Source organism: Phyllobates terribilis, unplaced genomic scaffold, assembly GCF_046119375.1.
Source record: "Phyllobates terribilis strain yellow unplaced genomic scaffold, ASM4611937v1 Scaffold_4__5_contigs__length_816908805, whole genome shotgun sequence".
Classification (NCBI taxonomy): Eukaryota; Metazoa; Chordata; class Amphibia; order Anura; family Dendrobatidae; genus Phyllobates; species Phyllobates terribilis.
Window position 1 is genome coordinate 579,982,669 of NW_027362764.1, and position 24,204 is coordinate 580,006,872.

The window sequence follows — 24,204 nt, forward strand, 5'->3', positions numbered from 1 at the left end:
TCGTTTGAGAGGAGTCTCAGGAGGCTGGGACTGCACTCGGTGGTGTTGGAAGCCGTGAGAGTGACACCAGTGCCGCCCCTTGATATCGATTGGTTTGAGGGCAGTAATAGAAGCAGGGTGAGTGACAGCATCGCCGCCCCGCACCTTCTATCACTGCTCTCAAAAGAATAGTCATCAAGGTTCGGTGCCTGTGTCACTCACACTGCTTCCATCACTGCTCCCTGATGACGAAAAAGCAGTGACTGACAGCGGTGCATGAAGATGTGGTCACTTCTTGATCACCTCTACTATACCAGGATGTCATCAGGAAACAGTGACGACTGTAGCTGTGGTAAGAGACCGCAGCACCACCCCCGATGACATCCTGTTTCAGGAAAGTTGATCAATGCTGCAGAGAAGCGAGTGCAGCCCCTGCCTCCTGTGACGTACCATTTAAGACTGCTCTCAAGCAAAATGTCACAAGAAGTAAAGTAAAAAAAAAAACAACACACTGGAAATGGCAAAATGGGAAGAAGTGTAGGGAATTTAATAATAAAGCTAATTACAAAAGCGCTTAGTACTTCAAGATGGGTATTTATAAAGTGCCTCTTCGGTATCTGACTGCCCCTTTAAGGCTGAGTTCAGACATACATATATCACAGTTTGAATATGTTAGTCTCCTGATCTGAAATTGACAGCCCAATAGGTGTATATGAGGCTGTCAAGAAACCTGCTGCCAGTCCATGCATCGTGGTCAATACTTGGTGATATGTGGATGTCTGAATTCGGCCTGATTGTCAGATATCATCATTTACTTGGAAGCCCATCCTAAATTTAGTTTCACATTTAGAAGAGTTAAGATGTTAAGCTTGGTCCTGAGTAAAAGGCAGTTTTGTAGTATACATTAGTAAAGGAAAACCATTTTGACCTACTTTTACCTTTTATGCATGGTGCATGTGATTTTATTATAATGCAACTGACGTAAAGGGAAAAAAGAATTGAACATTCTAAGGTTACCTGTTTCGAGTTTGTGGCAATTCCTTCTTATACAGAGAATGATTTCTGGGTACTGGAGAATCTAGTGTTCTCTGATCTCCGCTATGGAAATGAGCGTGCACATATATGAAAACCGTAGTTGCTATATATTTTACATTAGCTATTGTCATCTTTTCAGGGGGTGTTACAGTTTTTGTTGCCTTATACGACTATGAAGCTAGAACATCAGAAGATCTTTCCTTCAGGAAAGGTGAAAGATTCCAGATCATCAACAACACGTACGTTGCAGCCATGTTTAATAAGTGTTTTTATTAATGGGATGTCCTGGTTTCCTTCTCTTCCTCTCCTTTTTACAGATGGTTTCCCATCCGTTTTCAGCAACCCCAAAAGAAATGTTGAAAAGAGAATTTTATATTTATTGAGTTTTGTTTTTTTTGTCCAAAACATGAATTTTAGTTTTGTTTAAAGTGATACTACAGATTCTGGTGGATGAGGAATACACAAAATTAGGATTGAAGTGTGTTGTGTGTGATGAGCGGGTGGTACGCTTTTACCCATCCTTTTTATGTTGAGCAAATGCAGTTAAATGACTAAGGAATGTGTTGTCAGATAGTGATCTATTTTGTTAAATCAGATTTTTATTACATATATTTAAAAAAAGAAAGTTGACTTATAAGGGGCAGGATTACTATGCACCTCTATACACAGCTGATGTCACAGCTCCCCTGCTTCCCCTACTCTCATAATGAACTTTGCACATACTTTATTAGATGCTTTAATACAAAATATAGGGTCAGCGTTTGTTCATTGAGTCTAATGTACATGTTGCTTTCCTGATGGTCGGGAAAAAAAAAAGCTGTATTGGCCAGTGTGAAAATTGCAAAAAAAAAAAAATTTTTTGTAAAGTGTTTTTGTTTTTTTTTAAATTCAATAAAAAAAAATTTCATTTAAACTATAACTAGCCGCCCGAAGAATGAACATGCTGCTACTTTTAAGAACCCTGAAGCAGTTAAAAGAAGTAACAGAAATACTGGATATATGCACATCAAAATATGTTGTGAGCACATAGCCTATTAGTGAATTTGTCTTCATTTCGGTAAAAATTGTATTTAGAGAAGCACTCCTCCCATCAAAGTTTTTATCCTCTTAAAACCCATTTACAGCCTGTGACGTAATAGTACGCACAGACTGTAATCTCCCGGTTCAGTGAGGGCTCCGGCGTTGAGCCCGCACTGAACCGAGCACATGTCAGCTGATTCTTACATCTGACATGTGCCCGCAACAGCCGCGGGTGGAATCGCGATCCACCCGCGGCTGTTAACATGTTAAATGCCGCTGTCAATCTCTGACAGCGGCATTTAACTCTCGCTTCCGGGAAGCGCGTCCTAAGCCCCGCCCATCGGTGACCTCCGTCACGTGATCGCGGGTCACCGATGGGTGGGCATGACAACCCAGGGTCTGCAGCAGACGCCTGTGGTTGTCATGAGCTGGTCGCTATGAGCGCTCATAGCACAGGACCATTTCTGCCGCATGCGTATCAGAGGCGATCGGACAATTGCTGCTTCTAGTCTCCTATGGAGACTATAGAAGCATGCAAAAATTGAAGAAAAAAAAGTTTTTAAAAATATAAAAAATATAAAAGTTTAAATCACCCCCCTTTTGCCCCATTCAAAATAAAATAATAAAAAAAAGCCTACATACACACATTTGGTATCGCCGCGTTCAGAATCGCCCTTATCTATCAATATAAAAAAGAATTAATCCGATCGGTAAACGGTGTAACGAGAAAAAAAATTCTAAACGCCAGAATTACGTTTTTTGGTCGCCATAAAATGCAATAACGGGCGATCAAAACATCGGATCTACCCAAAAATGGTATTAATAAAAGTGTCAGCTCGGTGCTCAAAAAATAAGCCCTCACCCAGCCCCAGATCCCGAAAAATGGAGACGCTACAGGTCTTAGAAAATGGCACTAATTTTTTATTTTTTTTCAGCACTTAAATAAAAAAGAACCTATACATGTTTGGTGTCTACGAACTTGTAATGACCTGGAGAATAATAATAATGGTAGGTCAGTTTTAGCATTCAGTGAATGTTGTAAAAAAAATAAATAAAAAACAACTGTGGTATTGCACTTTTTTTGCAATTTCACCGCACTTGGATTTTTTTCCCCGTACACGATATGGTAAAACTAGTAATGGCGTTGAAAAGTAGAACTCGTTCCGCAAAAAATAAGCCCTCACATGGCCATATTGACCAAAAAATAAAAACGTTATGGCTCTGGGAACAAGGGGAGCAAAAAACGAAAATGCAAAAACGAAAGATCCCAGGGTTGCGAAAGGGTTGCAATAATAATATTATATGGCACGGTGTACTTACAATTGCACATTTTGCCCTTCTACCCAGATAATTTTTCTTTTCTCTGCTCTATGTAGGAACAGGAAGCCTCTTTACCCTGCAAAAAATACTTCCCCTCTTCAATTTCTGACCCAGCTGCCACCCCCCACCACCCTGCCAGGGAATGTTGCAGTGACCTCTGAGTCATACAGGGAAAATTGACTTCCTTTTTCTACATAGAGCTTACTTAGAAGGATTTAGCTAGCCAGTTTTTAATCACTTGATCTAATAGACCTAATGGAAAAGAGAAAAATGAGTTGGGTAGAAAGGCAAAATGAGCAATTGTAAGTGCATAGTGTAATATAATATGATGATTGGATCTCTTGGCCGGAAAAACACAGCGTTTATGCTGTGTCTTTTACTTGCGTTTTTTCCCCATTCGTTAGTATGGGTGAAATCTGCAGCACGAACGTTGAAAGAATTGACATGCTGCAGATTTAACTCTGCACCAAATCTGAAGTCACAAATAAGCAATTTGTGCATGAGGTGTCAGGATTCTCATTCACTTTGCTGGCATCAGGAAACCCTTCAGGCTTTGTAACAAACCTGCACGGAAAAAAAAACGTAATGTGTGCACACAGCCTAACACACAACCTGATTTAAACCATACGCCATCGATGCAAAGGGAAAATTTGTCTTGTCTGTGTTTTTTATAAAATGGTCAAAGTTTTCAATCAACATAAATTAAAAAAAAAAAAAAAAAAAAAATATGTAAAAGTAATTCATTATTGGTTTTGTGCGGAAATAATAATTTGGGTTTCACAATATAATTATGATGTGTATATTTTACTACATTTATCTTTACACCATTACGGCATCTGCTAAAAGTGGTTCTTACTCTTAACATCTGAGGTTCTAGGAGGCAGAGGTCCATGAGGCCGGTCAGGCTCTGATGAGGTACGAGGCAGACGGGTTACAAGAAGTCCCCGTGTAGCAGTAGATCATTGCCACGATTGTCTAATTTGTGCTTTATATCATTTATTTGTCTTCATTCAGGGAAGGCGACTGGTGGGAAGCTAGATCCATAGCCACTGGAAAAACAGGTTATATTCCCAGTAACTATGTAGCCCCTGCGGACTCCATACAGGCTGAAGAGTAAGTACAATGTTCTGTGTATCCAGCCACAAGCTGATAAATGAAATAAAAAGCTATTATTGCAGTTGGGAATTCTAGCTCAACACAGTATATTGCCAAATGGCTAAGTTAAATGACTGTCAGACTTCCCTAGAGAATAAGAAAGAGATGACTCTGCGTATGTTCAACAGGGCATATGTGGAAAGCCATTTTCACCCTGATTGACCTTCTATAGGCATTTATTGCGTTCAGTTGCCTTATAATTACCTAATCTATCAATATATAAAGGGTCCTGTTCTGGTAATTCCTGTTTAATATAGTCCTTTTTTACATCGTGTCAGTCACTGACCAAGTGGAATACATTATTTCTTTATTATATTTTATTTAATGGTGTAGGCAATATAAACTTGTTACTGAGGGTGCGCTATTCAGTCCTTTGTAACTATGTAAATACAGTGACATTAAGCACATGTATATACTGTCATTCTCTGGCTAAATTTTCTTTTGACCCCATATTAAAAGGGTTGTCCGCAATGAGCAACCCCTGCTTAAATCAGTTCAGCCCCCATAGAAAATAAAAGCAATGTATGCTCTTCTCCTGCAGCGGCGCTGTCCCAGCAATGTTGGTGCAGTTATTAGCGGTCAGTAGCATGATATTGGCTGCAGCGGTCACATTACACCACAATCTGCATTCTCTGACTTTACTATTTCGGCAGAGTAGACATCCGCTCTAACAGAGTATTGATGAGCTGCAGCCGATTAGCGTCTGCTGATTGGCTGCAGCGGTCATATGTCTTTGCTGGAACGGAAAGGGCAGTATGTTTTACGTTTTATTCTGTGATGTCCTGAATTGATTAAGCTGGGATCGTCCAGTAACGAGTGACTTCTTTATGGATTCATCCCTTCCATCTTGACTGTAACCTTGTATACCAAAGCCAATGTTGCTTTTACCTGGACGTCCAGAGGTAATATTGTAAAAAAAAAAAATATTGTCTGCTACTTCAGTGGAAATTTCATGCATTCTTCTAAAGTGAATAGTAATTATAGTGTTTTGTACCAGAGTTGAATACCGAAGTGAAATATTTCAGCAAACATGCATAAAAGGATGCTTGAAGGAGAATGATGAATAAAGGGATGTCTTGCTGCATGCAGATCATGAGACATGAGATTTGTGCTGCTTTCCTTATTTCTAGGTGGTATTTTGGCAAAATGGGGAGAAAAGATGCAGAGCGATTGCTTCTTAGCCCGGGAAATCAAAGAGGGACGTTTTTAGTTAGAGAGAGTGAAACCACTAAAGGTAATTGTATATATGCAATATGCGGTGATTGTCTGTTCATGCCTCATTACACAATTTAAATTGCATTTTTTTTTTTCGGTGCAAAACAACCAAGTTTACATGAAAAAACCATGGGATTCATTTATCAAGACTGGCGATTCGTATGCTAATCTAAAACTTAAAGCCCGATAGGTTTATTAAGAAGCTTGCATCAATTGATTTGGCTCATCTTTGGGCTAGTGTAGATTTCAGCTACAATATTTGCTAGTTTTTGGTACACGTTATAGTAAATTTGTTGCTCGTCGGTAGGTCACCACCGTTTTCAAAAAGTGCTTTATGCAGCGGAAAAGGTAAAAAAAAAGTCGCATTTTTGTATAACGTGTGAGTTCTTTGCATCAAATTCATGAGACCTGCCCTGAGCAAATTTGGTGTGTTTGGGAAACCCTGAAAGTAAAAAAAAAAAAAAAAAAAAAAAAAAATGTAATTCTGCATTCTATGAGCCACTGTAGATTTGCATCATTTTCTGGCTTTCAGCCTTTAAAATGTATCCTATACTCGAAGAGCCGATGTGATTATGCCCATGTTTGTACCTGAAATTTTTGTGCAATTTTATTGCACAGAATAATTTTGGTACTGTTTACAGCAAAAAAAAAATGGCTCCTACGTCTTGTAATGACGTTTTCACAGTTAATTTAATGCTTTTTATTTTGTAAAACTGAATGTTTATTTTGACAAAAAGGCAAAAAATTTTATGAAAATAACAAACCCTACCCTAAAAGTGTTCTGTCTTTTTCACGACATTCATACACCTGGTAACCAGTTTATTATAAACACCTACTTAGGCTGTGGAATGGTTTTCCCAAGAAATCCCCTCTGTTATCCTGGGATAGGTTATAATAATAAAATCTGATGTTATTTGCGGTCTTGTCTTTGTATATAGACTACAGCAGTGCTGCTGCGAATACACTGCACATCACCACGTGCTTCTTTATACATTGTTTTTATGACAGATGGGCATCTTGTGTAGTCGCATGCCAAAAAAAAGAGAAGCTTGCAAATAAACACTAAAAATCTTCTGTGAAAACTACATCGGTTTCAGTCACACAGTAATATTCCGTACCTGTATTTTCATCTTTACCTTAATTCAGCATTATTTGGGAAAGTACATCATCTACCTTAAAGGGAATTTGTCAGCAGGATTTCACCTGCCAAACTATTTATATGCACATGTAGCTCTTTCATAGACTAGTCCAGCACTACTTTTACATGGCCAGTCCATTCCTCTGTTACTAAGAAATCCGCATTTGAATGGATATGCAAATGAGACCAAAGTGCTTTTGGCATGTGGAAGCACTTCCCCAGCTGTTGTGACTCCAGCTATATTCCCTGCTCCGTGCCACCTCCTCCTCCTGACTGACCACATCTTTGCTTGAAGTCACACAGCATAGAGGCGGACAGTCAAGCAGGAGGAAGAATACGGTAGATCTGGAGTGACAGGCTTGGGAAGTGAAGTGCTTCCACATGCCAAAAGCACTTCAGTCTCCTTTGTATATAGATTTAAAAGCTTATTTCTCAATAACTGAGGAACGAACTGAGTAAAAGATATGGCTGGACTTGACTTTGAAAGAGCTACATAGTGGGGGTGGGGGGTGAAATCCTGTTTATAGTTTCCCATTTAATAGAAACTCGACCTAAATTTCTCTACATTATGTTCCAGATTTTTATTTTTTTTCCTCCTGTGCGCTATGACCTATCTATGGTTCCTTCAAATGGAACCTGTCATGTAAAATAACCTATTAATCTGTAGGTTAACAGCGTTCTGACACCATGCGGCGCTGGCACTGAGAGCCCCACTGCCAGGAAGAAATGAACTTTATCCCTCCCCTCCCCCCCTCCCCCAGCAGTAAAGTCAGAGCCTGCTGTCGGTGCTGGGGGCGCAGTTACAGCCGCCACTCTCTATACACAGAACCGTGATGGAAGCCGTGTCGGCGCTGCCCCTATGACTGGAATCAGAATAGGGGTGGCATCGACATATTCTTTTACATGGCAGATTCCCTTTAAAGTGACTCTCTGTTGTCAAGAATTTAGGTTTATTTAACTTGACAATAAAAGTGCTGACACCTCATGCTAAGAACTGACTGATACCAGCAGAGTGTTCATCAGGTCCGCAATATCAATGTTCATCAGTATCTGAGAGCAATGTACGACCAGATAGTAATGCCAAGTGCTTAACCAAGAAACCTTTTCCCATACTGTACATTAGAGGTTGGAGGAGGTTATGGAACAACGCAAAACTTGCTGATCGATATACTTGTCTTTTTCGATGATTGATTAGTAAATTATCTTGCACACATTTTGCTTTGTAGGGGCTTTTTCACTGTCCATCCGGGACTGGGATGAAGTGAGAGGCGACAATGTGAAACACTACAAGATAAGAAAACTTGACAATGGAGGATACTATATCACTACACGGGCACAATTTGAATCACTACAGAAACTTGTAAAACACTACTCTGGTAAGGGCTTAACTCCTTATTTTCCATTCTTTTGGTGGTGTTTTTTTTATTTTTTTTATCCCTCCGCACATTTTAATAAAGGATAGCTGATGCCTATTGGATCATTGACCGTTCAACCAATTGGCAGAACGGGATTAACACTCCATTCAATCTTTATGGGACTCACGGAGATAACCGAACTCTGCGGCAGCACACGTGTGCCCAAGTTCTGGCATTCGGTGGGGTCTCGACAGTTAGATTTGCTGTTTTTAGTTGTTCTGGATGTGTTGGTTGGTATCGGAAATCAGTCTTTAAATGTGTTCTCCATTATGTTGCATGAATTGTTACATAACTTGACAGACATAGTAGCATTATAGTATTATTTTTTTAATTTGCACCATAGGTACTGTACAAAAAATAAAAAAAGAGTACCAATGTCAATCTTCAAGTGAAAAAAGTTTGTATTAACATGTAGTATGTTTTTCTTTTTAACATTCAAACATACTCCGTAATATCCAGAGAAACGTATCAAAATTAATGTCATTGGTTTGTAATATTATGTATAATGGTCCAAAACATACAAATAAATCACTTGGTATCACTCTAGATATTCATTTAATGGATAGTCACAATAAGAAGAGAGGCATAAATATGGTAGTCACAATAAGAAAAAGCAGTAATCTGTATGAATAAACACCTATAAAATCCTTTAATACCCTGTGACATGTTAATCCTAATATGGTTGGACTGGGTGGGGCACACAACACCTTGATGCATGTTTCACCTCTATCTGGGCTTCTTCAGGAGGTGCATCTCCATTAAAAATAGGGGTACTTGTAGTATAAGTAATAATGAAGCTCACCAGGCAAATCTGCGTCTTTAACATGATGCATCGCTCCATCAGGTTGGCGCCCATGCCCACGTAATCTATGAAGGCTGGACATATTAACACTAAGCCACAGGACAATGGCTACACAACATAATTTTTCTAATATTAATTCTGACACCGTTAATACACATTTCACTTATCATTTAATACTTTCAGTGCATTCATTAAAGAATTGTTTTTTTCTTTATTAAGAACATGCAGATGGCTTGTGCTATAGGTTAACAACTGTGTGCCCCACCGTGAAACCGCAGACCCAGGGACTAGCAAAGGATGCTTGGGAAATTCCTAGAGAATCCTTAAGACTTGAAGTTAAATTGGGTCAAGGATGTTTTGGTGAAGTATGGATGGGTAAGTACAAATTTTCTTATTCTGTACATCCGTGCCAAGCAGCTGGTAAATGTTGTATTTATCATCTGCCTCTGTCCCCAAGTGTATCCAAAACATAATGCTCATAAATCTTTACGAAAACCAGATGACATTTCTCATGAAATGAAGAAGAAATGGTAGAAAATGTAGCAGTTCTTGTTCAGAGATTCGGCCCCTTCAACCAGTCTTTAATTTACTAAACTCACTAATTTCTCCTAAGAAACTTTGATGAGCTAATGTTTCCTTATTGATATGATTTAAGGCCAGGAGGGGTAAATATGACAATGTGTTTGGGATATGACCTCATTTGGAATCTTTCTACATCCCAAAGAAATTTATTAAATGCTTGACCTCATTGATTTTGCATCCAAATAAATCCAATTCTCTTATTTTCAGACTTTGTTATGACGCCTGTGATGTGTGCCCTGTTTTGTATTAATGTCTTCACATTGTCTTTTGAGGTTAAATAAATGAATCCTCATATTTCCTGTATTATCGATTTACCCACTACTATAGCAACAACATGTTTTGGAGCATCATACAGTAAATGCTTCTCAAATTTCGCATGTTTACTGGGAAATTATTCTAGGAGTATGTTTTGGGACTTTGTTGGAAATCTTAGAAACTTTGCATGAATTTATTCCAGTTACTAAGTCCGTGATGTTGCTTTATTCACGGCTCTGTAGTGTTATCATCCTAACCTCTGAGCCACCGTACTGTACGCTCCTAGTGAGAACGCTTTGTGGCTCCATTAAATATTTCCAGACTATAGCAGAAACTTAATAGTCAAAACACGTTCTCCTACTTCGTGTTTATCTAAACTGTAAATGTTTGAATGATATCACCTCTTAAGGTCTGTTCTCATGGACTGACCGGAGGAACAATATGATCATTGATCAGCAAACTTTTACCGATCATTCGTTAGAATGCTTGTTTATACAGGCGGACCAAAACTCTACTGGATCGTGCGCACGCAGCGAGCTCCACTGGATCGTGCGCACGCAGCGAGCTCCACTGGATCGTGCGCACGCAGCGAGCTCCACTGGATCGTGCGCACGCAGCGAGCTCCACTGGATCGTGCGCACGCAGCGAGCTCCACTGGATCGTGCGCACGCAGCGAGCTCCACTGGATCGTGCGCACGCAGCGAGCTCTGCATGTGTTAGTTGTTTTGCAAGATGTGAAATCTGTCGTGATAATCCGCAACAAATCCACATGTTACATGTTGTGGATTAGATTTTTTACATCACATGTGGATGGTGTTTTTAAAACCCTGTCCACGTGGTTTGCACTATAAATAGCTGAGGGTTTCTGGTGTATATATGTACTGTTTAATCATCTAGCCAAGATGAATGGTATTTCTTGCCTTTTTTCCCTCTAATTATCATTTTTATTTTGCATTGTAGGAACGTGGAATGGAACAACAAAAGTAGCAATTAAAACACTAAAGCCTGGGACAATGATGCCTGAAGCCTTCCTACAAGAGGCACAGATTATGAAAAAGCTCAGACATGATAAATTAGTTCCTCTTTACGCTGTGGTGTCGGAAGAGCCAATCTACATTGTTACAGAGTTCATGACAAAAGGTTGGTCACATTTAAACTTAAATTTTTAAAATAGATAACTTTTGCATGTATAAAATATCCTTGTCATCTGTTCCATGCAGTTGACAATGGGTATTGCTGTTTGACAGATGTCAAAAGAATGCTCTGGACTGCAAATATAGTGTGAATGGTGGGTGTCTTGTCCAGCAAAATTAATTCTGTTTAAAATTAAAGGCATGAACATTAAATGTACATCTTCATGTTACATTGGTCCAGGTAGGTGAGGTGGTTGTAAAGTGAGCAGATACCTTAATAATGATACCCTTTATAAAAACTAGTGCAATAAAAGAATAGTTGACAATAGCAACCAATATGATTTAGGATGTGGTTTTTAAGAGAACTTTGGGGGAATTGTTATTGGTTGGTATGGGTACCTTCTCCACTAGTTTTGATTAGTCAAATCTATTGCAATGTCGTGTCACAAAAATATGCCCTACATTAGGCATTAGAGCTATGTTGGTATAGATATGGGCCCAAAGTTACATGACAAAATACACTTAATTGAATTACAAAAGCAGGATTAGAAAAAATGTCTTTCCTTCCAAAAACTAAATGTGTAATATTGGCCTTCTGGCCTCATTCTCTGCAGTGAAGCTGAGCTCCAATACCAGACACAACTTGTAGACAGCCATGGCATAGATTCTGGAAGTTAGCAGCTAAGTTTTTGAAAAAAAATGCATAAAAAGATATGTGTCTGACTGAAGGAGAGCCTAGGATGTAGAATGCCTCCTAATAAATAATGTGTGCAGAGTGAATAGGTGCTACTCTGTATGTATGTGTGTATAATGTTATGACTGATGACAAATACCCTTTGCAGTGAAAGGGTTAAAAAAAATTAAAAATCTACATTGTAGATTTATGTTTAAAAGTAATCTGTCACCGGGTTTTTTCTATGTAATCTGAGATCAGCAAAATGTAGGGGAAAGACCCTGATTCCGGCGATGTACCACTTACTGGGCTGCTTGCAGCAGTTTTAGTCAAATCACTGTTTTCTCTGCTGCAGATCTACCAGTTCTCAAATGCTGAGCCCAGTTTAACCCCACGCTCTGCACTGGGAGCTTTTTCTGTAAATTGGCAGAAAGCTGCTAATCAGTTACACAGACCAAGTAGGACTATATGGCACCAGACCACTAGTTCTCTAGTGATCTCCTGCTGATTAAAACATGGATTTTGACACATTACTGGAATCAATGTCTGTCATGCTGTTTTCATTTTACAAAGCAAAATCCTGCTGACAGATTCCTTTTAAGCTAATACTTTGCTAATTGCCTATTTTCCTTGTATTGCGAAACAGGTAGCCTATTAGACTTCCTTAAAGAGGGGGATGGGAAGTATTTGAAGCTTCCGCAGCTGGTCGATATGGCTGCACAGGTAAATTGTGTTTTCCCTTTGAATCCTGCTAGACCAGATAGCAGCAAAACTATACTTTAGCCTGTGCTATTTGTTTCCCTAGATAGCAGATGGCATGGCGTACATTGAAAGGATGAACTATATCCACAGAGACCTCAGAGCTGCTAACATCTTGGTTGGTGACAATCTTGTATGTAAAATTGCTGACTTTGGCCTGGCCAGATTGATAGAAGATAATGAATACACAGCAAGACAAGGTATAGCTTCTGTTCCTTTATCCCACCTTTTTCCAAATACCCCTACAGGATACATACGTGTGTGTGTAGATGGATAGATATAGATATTAAAGAGAGAGAGCGCGCTATCGAGATATATCTCATCAACATTTCCAAAGTATTAAAATAATCTACTAACACGCATCAGTTAATAATGCAGTTAGTTTTATTGTGGTGTTATATATAAAATATGGTGTGCAGTTATTTCTACATTAGATAATTTTACATACATCTCACAGCGACTTTATTGCAGCTAAGAAAAGGATTGCCTTTTTTCTTGATGCCGATCAGTAGATTTTGAATGTACGATGAGCTTTGTAAACTAGATTGTCTGAGATCGTACGTATAGGCATAAAGCTGCATTTACACTGCACGATTATTGGGAAACGAACCTTCCTATGAACTTTTGTTCCTTATAATTGTGCCGTGTCACCAGGCTGCCGATCATCATCACCTCACAAAACATCGTTCTTGCCAGCACGTCGTCCTTGTGCAAACACCATATACTATAGAGAACATTGGCAGCCTATATATACAAAAAAATCTTGTAATGAGCATTCTGTGCACATTCCATGATAGTTTTCGGCCCCATATCGTGTAAGGTATTACATCCGCTCTTAAGCAACATTAACAGCATTTCATACAGTCTCTGTATCTGTTGTCCTAAAAATACATTTGTTTTGGTCACTGATATATCATCATTTTTAGGAGCAAAATTTCCCATCAAGTGGACCGCTCCTGAAGCAGCTTTATATGGGCGATTTACAATAAAGTCTGATGTCTGGTCATTTGGAATCCTCCTGACAGAGCTGGTTACCAAAGGAAGAGTGCCATATCCAGGTACTATGTCCGTCGCCTTTCTGTGGAAATATGATTGCACTTTTACAGTAAAGAAAACTAAGAATCTGCTGCTGAATATAGTAGTAAGCAAGTTAACAGGGTTGTCCCACAAGCAAAGTTAATTTTAATCAACATTTTAATCAATCGATCTTTGAATAATAATAACTTCCACAATTAGATTGGTTTTAAACATATGTTCCTGTGCTGATATAATCTTATAAATGTGCCCCTGCTGTGTACTGTGTAATGGCCGTGTCTGACCATACAGGAACATGGTCTGATCATACCACATCTCCTGGGCAGAGGGGAAGCTAAAGAGTATACAGACATTACAGCACGGGATCACAGCTGATTCTTTCTGTGAGGTAAAACAAATTTTTAAACAGGCTGGGAAATGTTTTCTCTCAGAGAAAGAATCAGCTGTGATCCCCTGCGGTAATATCTGTATACACTTTTCCTTCCTCCCCTGCCCAGGAGCTGTGGTATGATCAGACCATGTTCCTGTACGGTCAGACACAGCCATTACACAGTACACAGCAGGGTCACATTTATAAGATTATCTCAGCACAGGAACAGTCTTTTTAAACACTTCCAATTGTGGAATTGATTTTTATTCCAAGATCTATTGATTAAAATTTACTTTGTGGGAAAACCCCTTTAACTTGACAGATTTCACTCACAGAAAGAAAGCCTTACTTACCAAAGCATGGTTACAAATACTACAAGATGCAAACCGGTCTTGGTCCTATAAGGTAGAGCTAGAACTAGTGTAAAATGTTGATGAACAACCACTCACACACCCAGCATCCATGGAGGCTTGTATGCACACTCATCACCCAGTCACAGATACGTGTAGTGCATCAGGCCGGCTCACAGCTTATTAGTGACACCCATAATATTAGATCAGGCCGGCTGTCCAGCAATATGTAGGTGCCCCCCACAAGGACAAACACCCCAATTTCACCAACAACTTAGGTCTGGTTACTCATAAAACAATTGGAGATTTTATCAAGACTGTGCAAAGTTGCTTTATTTTAGATGCATTGAAAAGATTAAAAAAAACTATAGGAAAATGGATTTATCCTTTTTTAAGAAAGCTTTTGTTTTGCTTTCAGTACATGATGCTGATTATGTAATAATGGCGATAAATCCTTTCCATAGGGATGGTGAACAGGGAAGTTCTGGAACAAGTGGAGCGGGGCTATAGAATGCCCTGTCCTCAAGGCTGCCCAGAATCCCTGCACGAATTAATGAAGCTGTGCTGGAAGAAGGACCCAGATGAAAGACCGACCTTCGAATATATTCAGTCCTTTTTAGAAGACTACTTTACTGCTACAGAGCCACAGTACCAACCTGGAGACAATCTATAAGGCTAAAGACTACATGTCAAATGCACAATTCTGCCAAAAGTATACGCAAGACTGCATAAGATTTTACCTGTCTCTGTGAGGAAAAGGAGAGCCGTGATCCCTCTGCATGCTTATGGCAAACTGGAAATCCACAATACAGTTGCACAAAACCACTTTGAAAGTATTGTAAATGGACAAATCATGCGAGTCAGAGCAGGTCCCAAAGAAAGGTCTGTTGGTATTGATGGTGAGACAAGCCATTAAGAGTAGCGTCCAGCCCTGTGCTCCAATGCAACATTTCAAGAAACGGAGGCTCGCTGGACCAAACATTTCATTCCTCTTCAAAAAGTTTCTTTTTTTTTTACCTACTCTAGTAAATGCTAATCATAATCCTTTCCCGATCACTGTCATATACCCAGTCCTGTTAGGAATGACACACTTGTTATTGGGTTTCCATTGAGCCAGGTCATTAAATCTAAGTCACTGTAGATTTTAGGTGCAAAAATGTTTATAGAATGAAGTAGACTAACATGAGCTGGTGGGGGCACAGTATGTACTGTCTTTCCATGACTTCTTTCATGGTGCTGTCACTGTTGTCCTTTAGGGAACGGAGCTCCTTATTCTTGCTCTCTGCAGTATCACGGGTTTTGCCTTTTAGAGGCTTTTATACTGCTCTGAATCTCTCTAAAGAATGGCAGTGCCAGGGTATACTTACCGGTGAAATGCGGCATGCGGGCAAGGTTAGGTGACATCTGCCGAGTGGTGAGTGGAGATAATCGTGTGTATGCAATCTCTTCCTAGAGTTATTTTCTGGACCCTTGTTTTTATAGAGAAAGATCTAATGGGGTATTCACATAATGAAGCATATTCTTTGTAAAATGAATAGTTATACAATTTCTTCAATATACTTTCCGTGCCAAATAATTTCACCTTTCAAGATCTCTGCCTGCCGTCATAGAGTAGAAACCTTAATTTCACACTACAAATCTATCCAGGCCATGTAATGGACTCATCAGCTTGTTGCATTGTAGTAATCACACCTGTACCTTCTAACACGTTGTGCACATGTGTGATCATCCCATGACAGGACAGATTTTTGACAGCAAGCAGAGATTGTGCAAACCAATGTGAATTGATGCAGAATGTATATTGGAAATTGTGTAAAACATAATACTCATTTTTTTTCTGTGCTCATATCAAGCATCCAAATAATCGACCCTTGTCCTAACCCATAATAGGGGGTTTCTGCGATACCACTTTGGCTTTTCTTTGATTACAGCGAATATTGGTGTGAGATGACTGGAGACAAAATGTGAATGTTTTTACTGACTGTATGCAGACACTATTTCCTGTGGTGAACGCATTAGATCCCCAGTGAATACCTGGATGATCGATATACTCGTGCAAATTTTCACAATTACAGCTGACACATATCTGGCAATAAATGACCTTTTGTTTCACTGCCTTTCTCATGAATATGCTTATTTAACAATAGATTGTGAAGATCTTGTAGATCCTAGGCCACATTTGATGATGCAACTTGTAAAGGTTTGATCCGTTCTCTATCAGGAAGGCATTCGGTAATGTATTTTGTTTACAGCCTGAAATGTTCTCTTTCTGTAATGGCGGCGCCATCATTCCGCTTTATTACCTGCATTTTGTTTAACATGGCAAATCTTTTCTTTTTTTTTTTTTTTTTTTTTTTTTTTTAAGGGCTTTATACAAAAACTATGGAATTGTATCTTTTTTATAAGTCTTTTCAAAGCCAATTTAACTCAACTTCTGTAAGTTTGTGTACTAAGTAAAGGAGCACAGTGTTTGGCAGGTTCGCTGTCATTCATTGTGCTTTCACAACTAAACAAAATCATGTAATATCGTTTGTATAGTAAAGAATTAAAACACTAATTAGCGCCTTTATCTTAAGTGATTATGATGATGCATATCTAATGGACATGAGAGGCTATCTGTTTATATATTTAACACCATTTTATGTTAAACTTGATGCCTGCAGAACAGTGGGTCATCAGCGTGTAAAATAAAGAAAACTTTTTTTTTTACAAAGATGATACTTTTACTTGTTGGAGATTTTTTCCTTGTGCAATAATGTTTTGTAGTACAATGTTTATTACTAGATGGGCCACAATACAGAGAACCACATGGTCATAGCAGGGGGTGGATGGGGGTGCCAAGAAGTTACTCTGGCAGATACCATGGTATCGGGGTATAGGAGCTGACTTAATATTTTCACCGACTCAAGAAAATCCTCACTATGCAACTGTGGCTCGGGCAGAGGCATTTTCCTTTGAATCCCCATTACAACCACCTAGGTAAGGCTGAGTTGAGATGTTTTTTGACAGTCTGCATGTGGACCACAATGCGCAGACTGACCATGGGTCTCTCGACTGAAACTTCGACTTTCAGATCTATCTTTAAGTCTGTAAGTTCGGGTTGGGAGATCCATTGGCTTTCTGGGCATAGCGGTCCATATATACAGTAGAAACCGTCAAATACACCCATCTGAATCTGGCCTAATCTAGTGTACTCAACATGAGTGCCCTGGAGTAGAAATTCTAAAGACCTGAATTGTCCCCCGTTGTAGTGCTTTCAGGAGACCTTCTACCTTGGGACCACATAGTCCCTCCACAGATCTGCCACCTTGCACCAATTCCCTAATAACAGGATGAGTGCAAAGAATAAATATTCAAGTCAGCTAAACATTTCAAGCCTGAAAAGCAACAATTACAATGTGATACTAATATTAGGCTGTGTGCAACATTAAGGCTTGTGTCGTTTTAGCTCTGATTTTGCATGCAGAGTTTTCCTATTAAATTGATGTGCCAGATTTACAATTTATCACCACAGTATAGGTGCCACTCTATGGGATTGCTAAACATAGCCAAGTATGGTTCTCTGTTATCGTCGTCAGGTCTTGAGCAGCACCGTTCACGTGACCACCACTCCATTCAAACAGGATATGGATCCCCATTCACATTATTGGTGGGGGCCCAGTCTTTCAGACCTTCAGAGATCTACCTGTGTGCAGTTTTTATATCAACTTGGACATACTTTTTAAGGACTTCAAATAGCTTATATTTCAAGCTTTGGTGTTTTTATTGAGGTCATGCTGGTGGCATAGCTATTATATATGATCACCTTTCCATAGTATCTCGCCTATTGAAGCCCCTCCTGTGCCAGCAGAGCGTCTCTACTGCTCCTACTTCGGACTTTTTGTCTTACCTACAAACACTAGAATCCCACTGACCACTGTAGTGAATCATTGGGCCCAATGGTTATGCTAAGGAAGACCGCCAAGGTCAGTGATTGGCTGCAGCGATCAGGTGTTATGAATGGACTTCCACATGTCACTTCTCATGCTACATGATTCACATTTTACCCTTAATAAATACATGACATTTCAAATTCATAATAGCTGCTAACGTATATACAGTTAAGTCCATATATATTTGGACAGAGACAACCTTTTTCTAATTTTGGTTCTAGACATTACCACAATGAATTTTAAACAAAACAATTCAGATGCAGTTGAAGTTCAGACTTTCAGCTTTCATTTGAGGGTATCCACATTAAAATTGGATGAACGGTTTAGGAGTTTCAGCTCCTTAACATGTGCTACTCTGTTTTTAAAGGGACCAAAAGTAATTGGACAATTGACTCCAAGGCTATTTCATGGGCAGGTGTGGGCAATCCCTTCAATATGTCATTCTCAATTAAGCAGATAAAAGGCCTGGAGTTGATTTGAGGTGTGGTGCTTGCATTTGGAAGGTTTTGCTGTGAAGTAAACATGCGGTCAAAGGAGCTCTCCATGCAGGTGAAACAAGCCATCCTTAAGCTGCAAAAACAGAAAAAAAACATCCGAGAAATTGCTACAATATTAGGAGTGGCAAAATCTACAGGTTGGTATATCCTGAGAAAGAAAGAAAGCACTGGTGAACTCATCAATGCAAAAAGACCTGTGCGCCCACGGAAGACAACAGTGGTGGATGATCGCAGAATAATCTCCATGGTGAAGAGAAACCCCTTCACAACAGCCAACCAAGTGAACAACACTCTCCAGGAGGTAGGCGTATCCATATCCAAATCTACCATAAAGAGAAGACTGCATGAAAGTAAATAGAGGGTTCACTGCACGGTGCAAGCCACTCATAAGCATCAAGAATAAAAAGGCTAGACTGGACTTTGCTAAAAAACATCTAAAAAAAGCCAGCACAGTTCTGGAAGAACATTCTTTGGACAGATAAAACCAAGATCAACCTCTACCAGAATGATGGAAAGAGAAAAGTATGGCGAAGGCGTGGTACAGCTCATGATCCAAAGCATACCACATCATCTGTAAAACACGGTGGAGGCAGTGTGATGGCTTGGGCATGCATGGCTGCCAGTGGCACTGGGTCACTAGTGTTTATTGATGATGTGACACAGGACAGAAGCAGCCGAATGAATTCTGATGATGTATTCAGAGCCATACTGTGTGCTCAGATCCAGCCAAATGCAGCCAAACTGATTGGTCGTCGTTTCATACTACAGATGGACAATGACCCAAAACATAAAGCCAAAGCAACCCAGGAGTTTATTAAAGCAAAGAAGTGGAATATTCTTGAATGGCCAAGTCAGTCACCTGATCTCAACCCAATTGAGCATGCATTTCACTTGTTAAAGACTAAACTTCAGACAGAAAGGCCCACAAACAAACAGCAACTGAAAACCACCGCAGTGAAGGCCTGGCAGAGCATCAAAAAGGAGGAAACACAGCGTCCTGTGATGTCCATGAGTTCAAGACTTCAGGCAGTCATTGCCAACAAAGGGTTTTCAACCAAGTACTGGAAATGAACATTTTATTTACAATTATTTAATCTGTCCAATTACTTTTGGTCCCTTTAAAAACAGGGTGGCACATGTTAAGGAGCTGAAACTCCTAAACCCTTCATCCAATTTTAATGTGGATACCCTCAAATGAAAGCTGAAAGTCTGAACTTCAACTGCATCAGAATTGTTTTGTTTCAAATTCATTGTGGTAATGTCTAGAACCAAAATTAGAAAAATGTTGTCTCTGTCCAAATATATATATGGACCTAACTGTAAAAAACGAGGTAGAGCATTGCATTAGTCTACTGTATTTAACAGATTACCTTATTTTTCGGACTATAAGACGCACTTTTTTCCTCAAAGTTTGGAGGAAAGTGGGGGGTGCGTCTTATGGTCCGAATACTATCTCCCTGTAGAACTGTGGCTCTGCGTGGCAGGAGGTCTGGGGGAGCAGCAGCGGGGCACAGGAGGCAGCAGCTGACTACTGCAGCCTGTTCTGTGCCCGCTACTAAAGGAACTGAATATTCCTTAATAGCCGGCACACTGTACCGCAGCGCGGTTCCTGCTGCGCTCTGCGGTCTGTGTGTCCGCTGTTGAAGCTCATGAATATTCCCTACAACCCACTCCCATGGGTTGTAGTGAATATCCATGGTCTTTAATAGCAGGCACACTGGCAGGAGCCGCGCTGCGGTACAGTGTGCGCGCTCTCACACTGTGTGAGGGCGCATGGCAGGGACGCCATGCGCGGTTCACACAGTGAGAGCAGCAGAGCGGGACAGCGCTGGAGGAGAGAGGAGGTGAGTATGATAGTTTATTTTTTTGTGGGCAGCAGGACGGGGGCTCAAGGTGTGCCAAGCATGCCAGGATGGGGGCTCAAGGGGTGCCAAGAATACCACGATGGGGGCTCAAGGGGTGCAGTGAATGCCAGGATGGGGGAATCAAGGGGTGTCAAGCATACCAGGATGGGGGAATTGAGGGGTGCCATGCATACCAGGATGGGATGGGGGCCACGTATACCAGGAAGGAGGAGCCATACATACCGGAATGGAGGATATTAACAGAATTGGGGGACATTACCCCAATACAAGTGTCAGCAGCAGACTCTCTCCCCTATAACAGTGCATCATGCCCACATTTTTTTGCTTAAATATTTTTTTTTCCTATTTTCCTCCTCTAAAACCTAGGTGCGTCTTATGGTCTGGTGCGTCTTATAGTCCGAAAAATACTGTATATCACACTGAGTTAATGTTACCCTAGCATCAATCGGTCATAATCTTTACAATCTAAAGCATACAATCGATCATTCAGTTTATATTTGCATCTGTAAAAGTAATACCGGAAACCTATTTTTTGTGGTCCATTTCATTTTTTATTACAGTAACTAGCATTAGATCTAATGAATTTTATTGTGAATGACTTGCATTAAAATAATTATCTTCATTTTTTTTCCTGCAGAAACACTGCGACTCTTCTACGTGCTATTTCTAGTATTGCAGATCAGCTTCTTTGACTTCCCTGATGAAATCCATTCTCTCATTGTAGAATAAAAAAAAAAAATGGAACTAAACATCCGAATACAGCGGGCAAACAATTGCATTAAAATTTTAGTTCCTCTATTATTCGGCTTTTTATCCTAACTCACATGGCATAACTCGTTATAGGGTCAGTATTGACTTTTAGGATTGCTACATCCAGTATCTGGTGCCCGAGATCCAGTTCTCTTCCTTCTAAAGAGTCTATTTACCTATTTAAATTCCCATAGGATCATTGCATGGCCTATAAGTCTCCATACGCTGATGTGACACTCTGAGAAAAAGGTGGAACATTTTTCCATAAGCAATCAGAAGCCTCTCTCCTAGCCAGATCTGATCCCCTGCTTTGCACTGAGGGGCCACACCCTGAAATGCGTATCTGCAAATGGAGTTTCTGGTGTGGTTTAATTTCCAGACAAGCATTGCATGGCCTACAAGTCTCCTTAGGCCAACTTGGCACTCTCCACAAGGAGAAACGTTCCCCCATTAACTCATAGTTCCTCTATTAAACTGGGCAGTGCAAGGTTTCCCTGGAAAAGTTATATATTGGCCTAAGTGTTATGAAAGTTGTGTATTTGCCTGAAGTGTACAATGTGCATGAAACTTCCCCACCCCTCTTCCCCCCATATATTTATGGTGTATACAAAACCACCACATAAATACACACAACACATGCATACAACATCCTGGGAAAGCAACCTTTACTTCTATCCCCTAATCTGCACTCCGCTCACTTCCCCATCGGGAGATGAGCGGGGCTAATGACGTCACATTTACAGATAACGTTACCTTCACCTCCTGGCTCAGAAGTGAACAGAGCTGGATTACGGTAGGGTTTAGAAAGCTGAAGATGTGGAGGCCCATAATGTATGGCTTTCCTTGACCGCTTATATATGGAGTAAGTGGCTCAGCACAGTAACTCTAGTGACTTTCAGATCTCTAAAGACCTGTCAGAAATACTACTTCGCAAGCAAAAGTAGTGTGGGATAGAACAGTGTAAAACAAGAAAGATTGATACATATTACATTGCTATCTTGAAATTCAGCTTTTATTTATAAGCTAGTTACAAGGGAGCCTATCCTGCTGTCAATCAAAAAGCGAAGAGGAAATAGACTGAAAATGCAGTGATAAGCCCACTGGTGCACTTGCACACCTAACTTGCATATTAATAGCTTAATTTCACCAGGACAGCACTACCACTACTTGCGTAGGGTTAGTGTTACTGGCAGATTTCCTTCAAGACCCCTGGATAAATTCTTGCAGTGTATCGTGTAATTCTAGGTCCTGTAAGGAGCAACCATTCTACTTTATTGCTGTATTGATTATATACATTATTCACTTGAATGTTTTAGGGAGACTTCACCCACTAAAAAAGTAGGGGGTTTAAATTTTTTATGGATTCTTGGAAAAGAATAGTAGATAACATTTCTATACCGAAGGCTAATACACAAGAATACAAGATCGACTTCTTATTTCTCATAAGGATTTTTAGTCTCTAGTTGCACTTTGTGCAGACATTCTCTGAAGGAAGAATCAGAAATCAGTGCCTGGGAGTAGTGATGATCGAGCATGCTCAGGCGAGCACCTATTATCTTCAGCATGCTCGGGCTTTAAGGTTTTGTCGCTCTGTGAACATGATTTGCGACTGTTTCACAGCTTTAATACATGTGAGGAATGCTGGAAAAACAGCCATTCCTCACATGTATTAAAGCTGTGAAACAGTCGCAAATCATGTTCACGGAGCGACAAAACCTTAAAGCCCGAGCATGCTGAAGATAATAGGTGCTCGCCTGAGCATGCTTGTAAATCTCAAGCGACGAGCATGCTCGATCATCACTACCTGGGAGTCATTTAAGAAATTAACTACTTTGATACTTGAACACTGCTTAACTTTTCTGTGTCTAGTAATACCAGCCTTGTGCTGGTAATAGATTTACAGGATGCCTATTACAATTCATGGTCAACCTCAGAAATACCTATGATGCAGGATGGGCAGGAGTCATGACATTCCGTCTGTATATCTTCCATTTGAATTGACGTTCTGCTTGCTCCGAAATGTTTTGCCAGGTCACGTTGAGATGGTAGCCTTGAAAAAACAATATCTGTATAATTCCTTATCTGGAAATTCTTTTATTGGTCACTATGCGTTGTTTTCTACTCTTTAGTAGCATGTGCAGTGATTTGGAGCTGTAGAACATGTAAGGCTTTTCTGAAAGCAATGCTGGAGTCCTCCCAGCTCTCTTCTGTAAGAGAGTGCCTCGTAAAGGTCTCCATTTTGGTAGAAATCATAGGTGAGCATCAGAAGTGCTGGACCTAATGTCTAATATGTTCAGCTGGTGAACTGAAGCTCGTGACATTTGTCACTACAACAGAAGACTTTGCTGGAACAGCATCTCTGTTTTTTGTCATTTCAGGATCACAAATTTGTAGACTATTGACCCAAAACTATAAATCTCAAAGAAATTCACTAGAATCCACCATTACACGGATAACAAGGGAGCTGGCCATTTATTTCATGTTAAGAAAATGTGTCCTCTTCTTAGAGGTCAATACATGAGTGTTTGCATAGATAATGTAATGTCAGATGACTTTAACAGCTATCAGGATGGTGCTAAGAAGAAAGCAACGTATGTCTTCCAGCAGATATTCCAATCTAACAGAATAATCAGATTATTATGAATGTATGCTGGACGTTTCACGTTTGAAAAAAATCATATATTAACTTATTTTCTCCAAATGCAGGGACTGAACAGTGTTCTTACATAACTTAGCTAAGGCTAGGCCACCTGACTATAATATTGTATTTGTCCAGGTTGCATGTTTCACTAGAATGTATTCACATAAAGTATGTACAACTTGCGACATTGAAAATAATTATGTTTAAAGGAAATCTCACCAGGTTTTTGAGAGCAGCATGATGTAGGGGAACAGACCTTGATTCCAGTGATTTAGTACTTCCT

The 24,204-nt window shown here is 39.9% G+C and overlaps 1 protein-coding gene and 1 long non-coding RNA gene across 2 annotated transcripts in view; one reads left to right on the forward strand and one right to left on the reverse strand.

Moving 5' to 3' along the window:
* YES1 (YES proto-oncogene 1, Src family tyrosine kinase) overlaps positions 1–16,949 on the forward strand; it is a 66,813-nt gene extending 49,864 nt beyond the window's left edge. The window contains exons 3-12 of the mRNA XM_073679128.1: positions 1,154–1,253; positions 4,369–4,467; positions 5,640–5,743; positions 8,089–8,238; positions 9,299–9,454; positions 10,877–11,056; positions 12,369–12,445; positions 12,528–12,681; positions 13,408–13,539; positions 14,701–16,949. Of these exons, the coding sequence (XP_073535229.1) occupies positions 1,154–1,253; positions 4,369–4,467; positions 5,640–5,743; positions 8,089–8,238; positions 9,299–9,454; positions 10,877–11,056; positions 12,369–12,445; positions 12,528–12,681; positions 13,408–13,539; positions 14,701–14,909 (1,361 nt within the window). The 3' untranslated portion in view covers positions 14,910–16,949. The remainder of the gene's footprint in view (positions 1–1,153; positions 1,254–4,368; positions 4,468–5,639; positions 5,744–8,088; positions 8,239–9,298; positions 9,455–10,876; positions 11,057–12,368; positions 12,446–12,527; positions 12,682–13,407; positions 13,540–14,700) is intronic.
* LOC141265707 (uncharacterized) overlaps positions 1–24,204 on the reverse strand; it is a 179,109-nt gene that overhangs the window by 17,827 nt on the left and 137,078 nt on the right. Inside the window, exon 3 of the long non-coding RNA XR_012320148.1 lies at positions 23,221–23,330. This is a non-coding gene — a long non-coding RNA (uncharacterized lncRNA). The remainder of the gene's footprint in view (positions 1–23,220; positions 23,331–24,204) is intronic.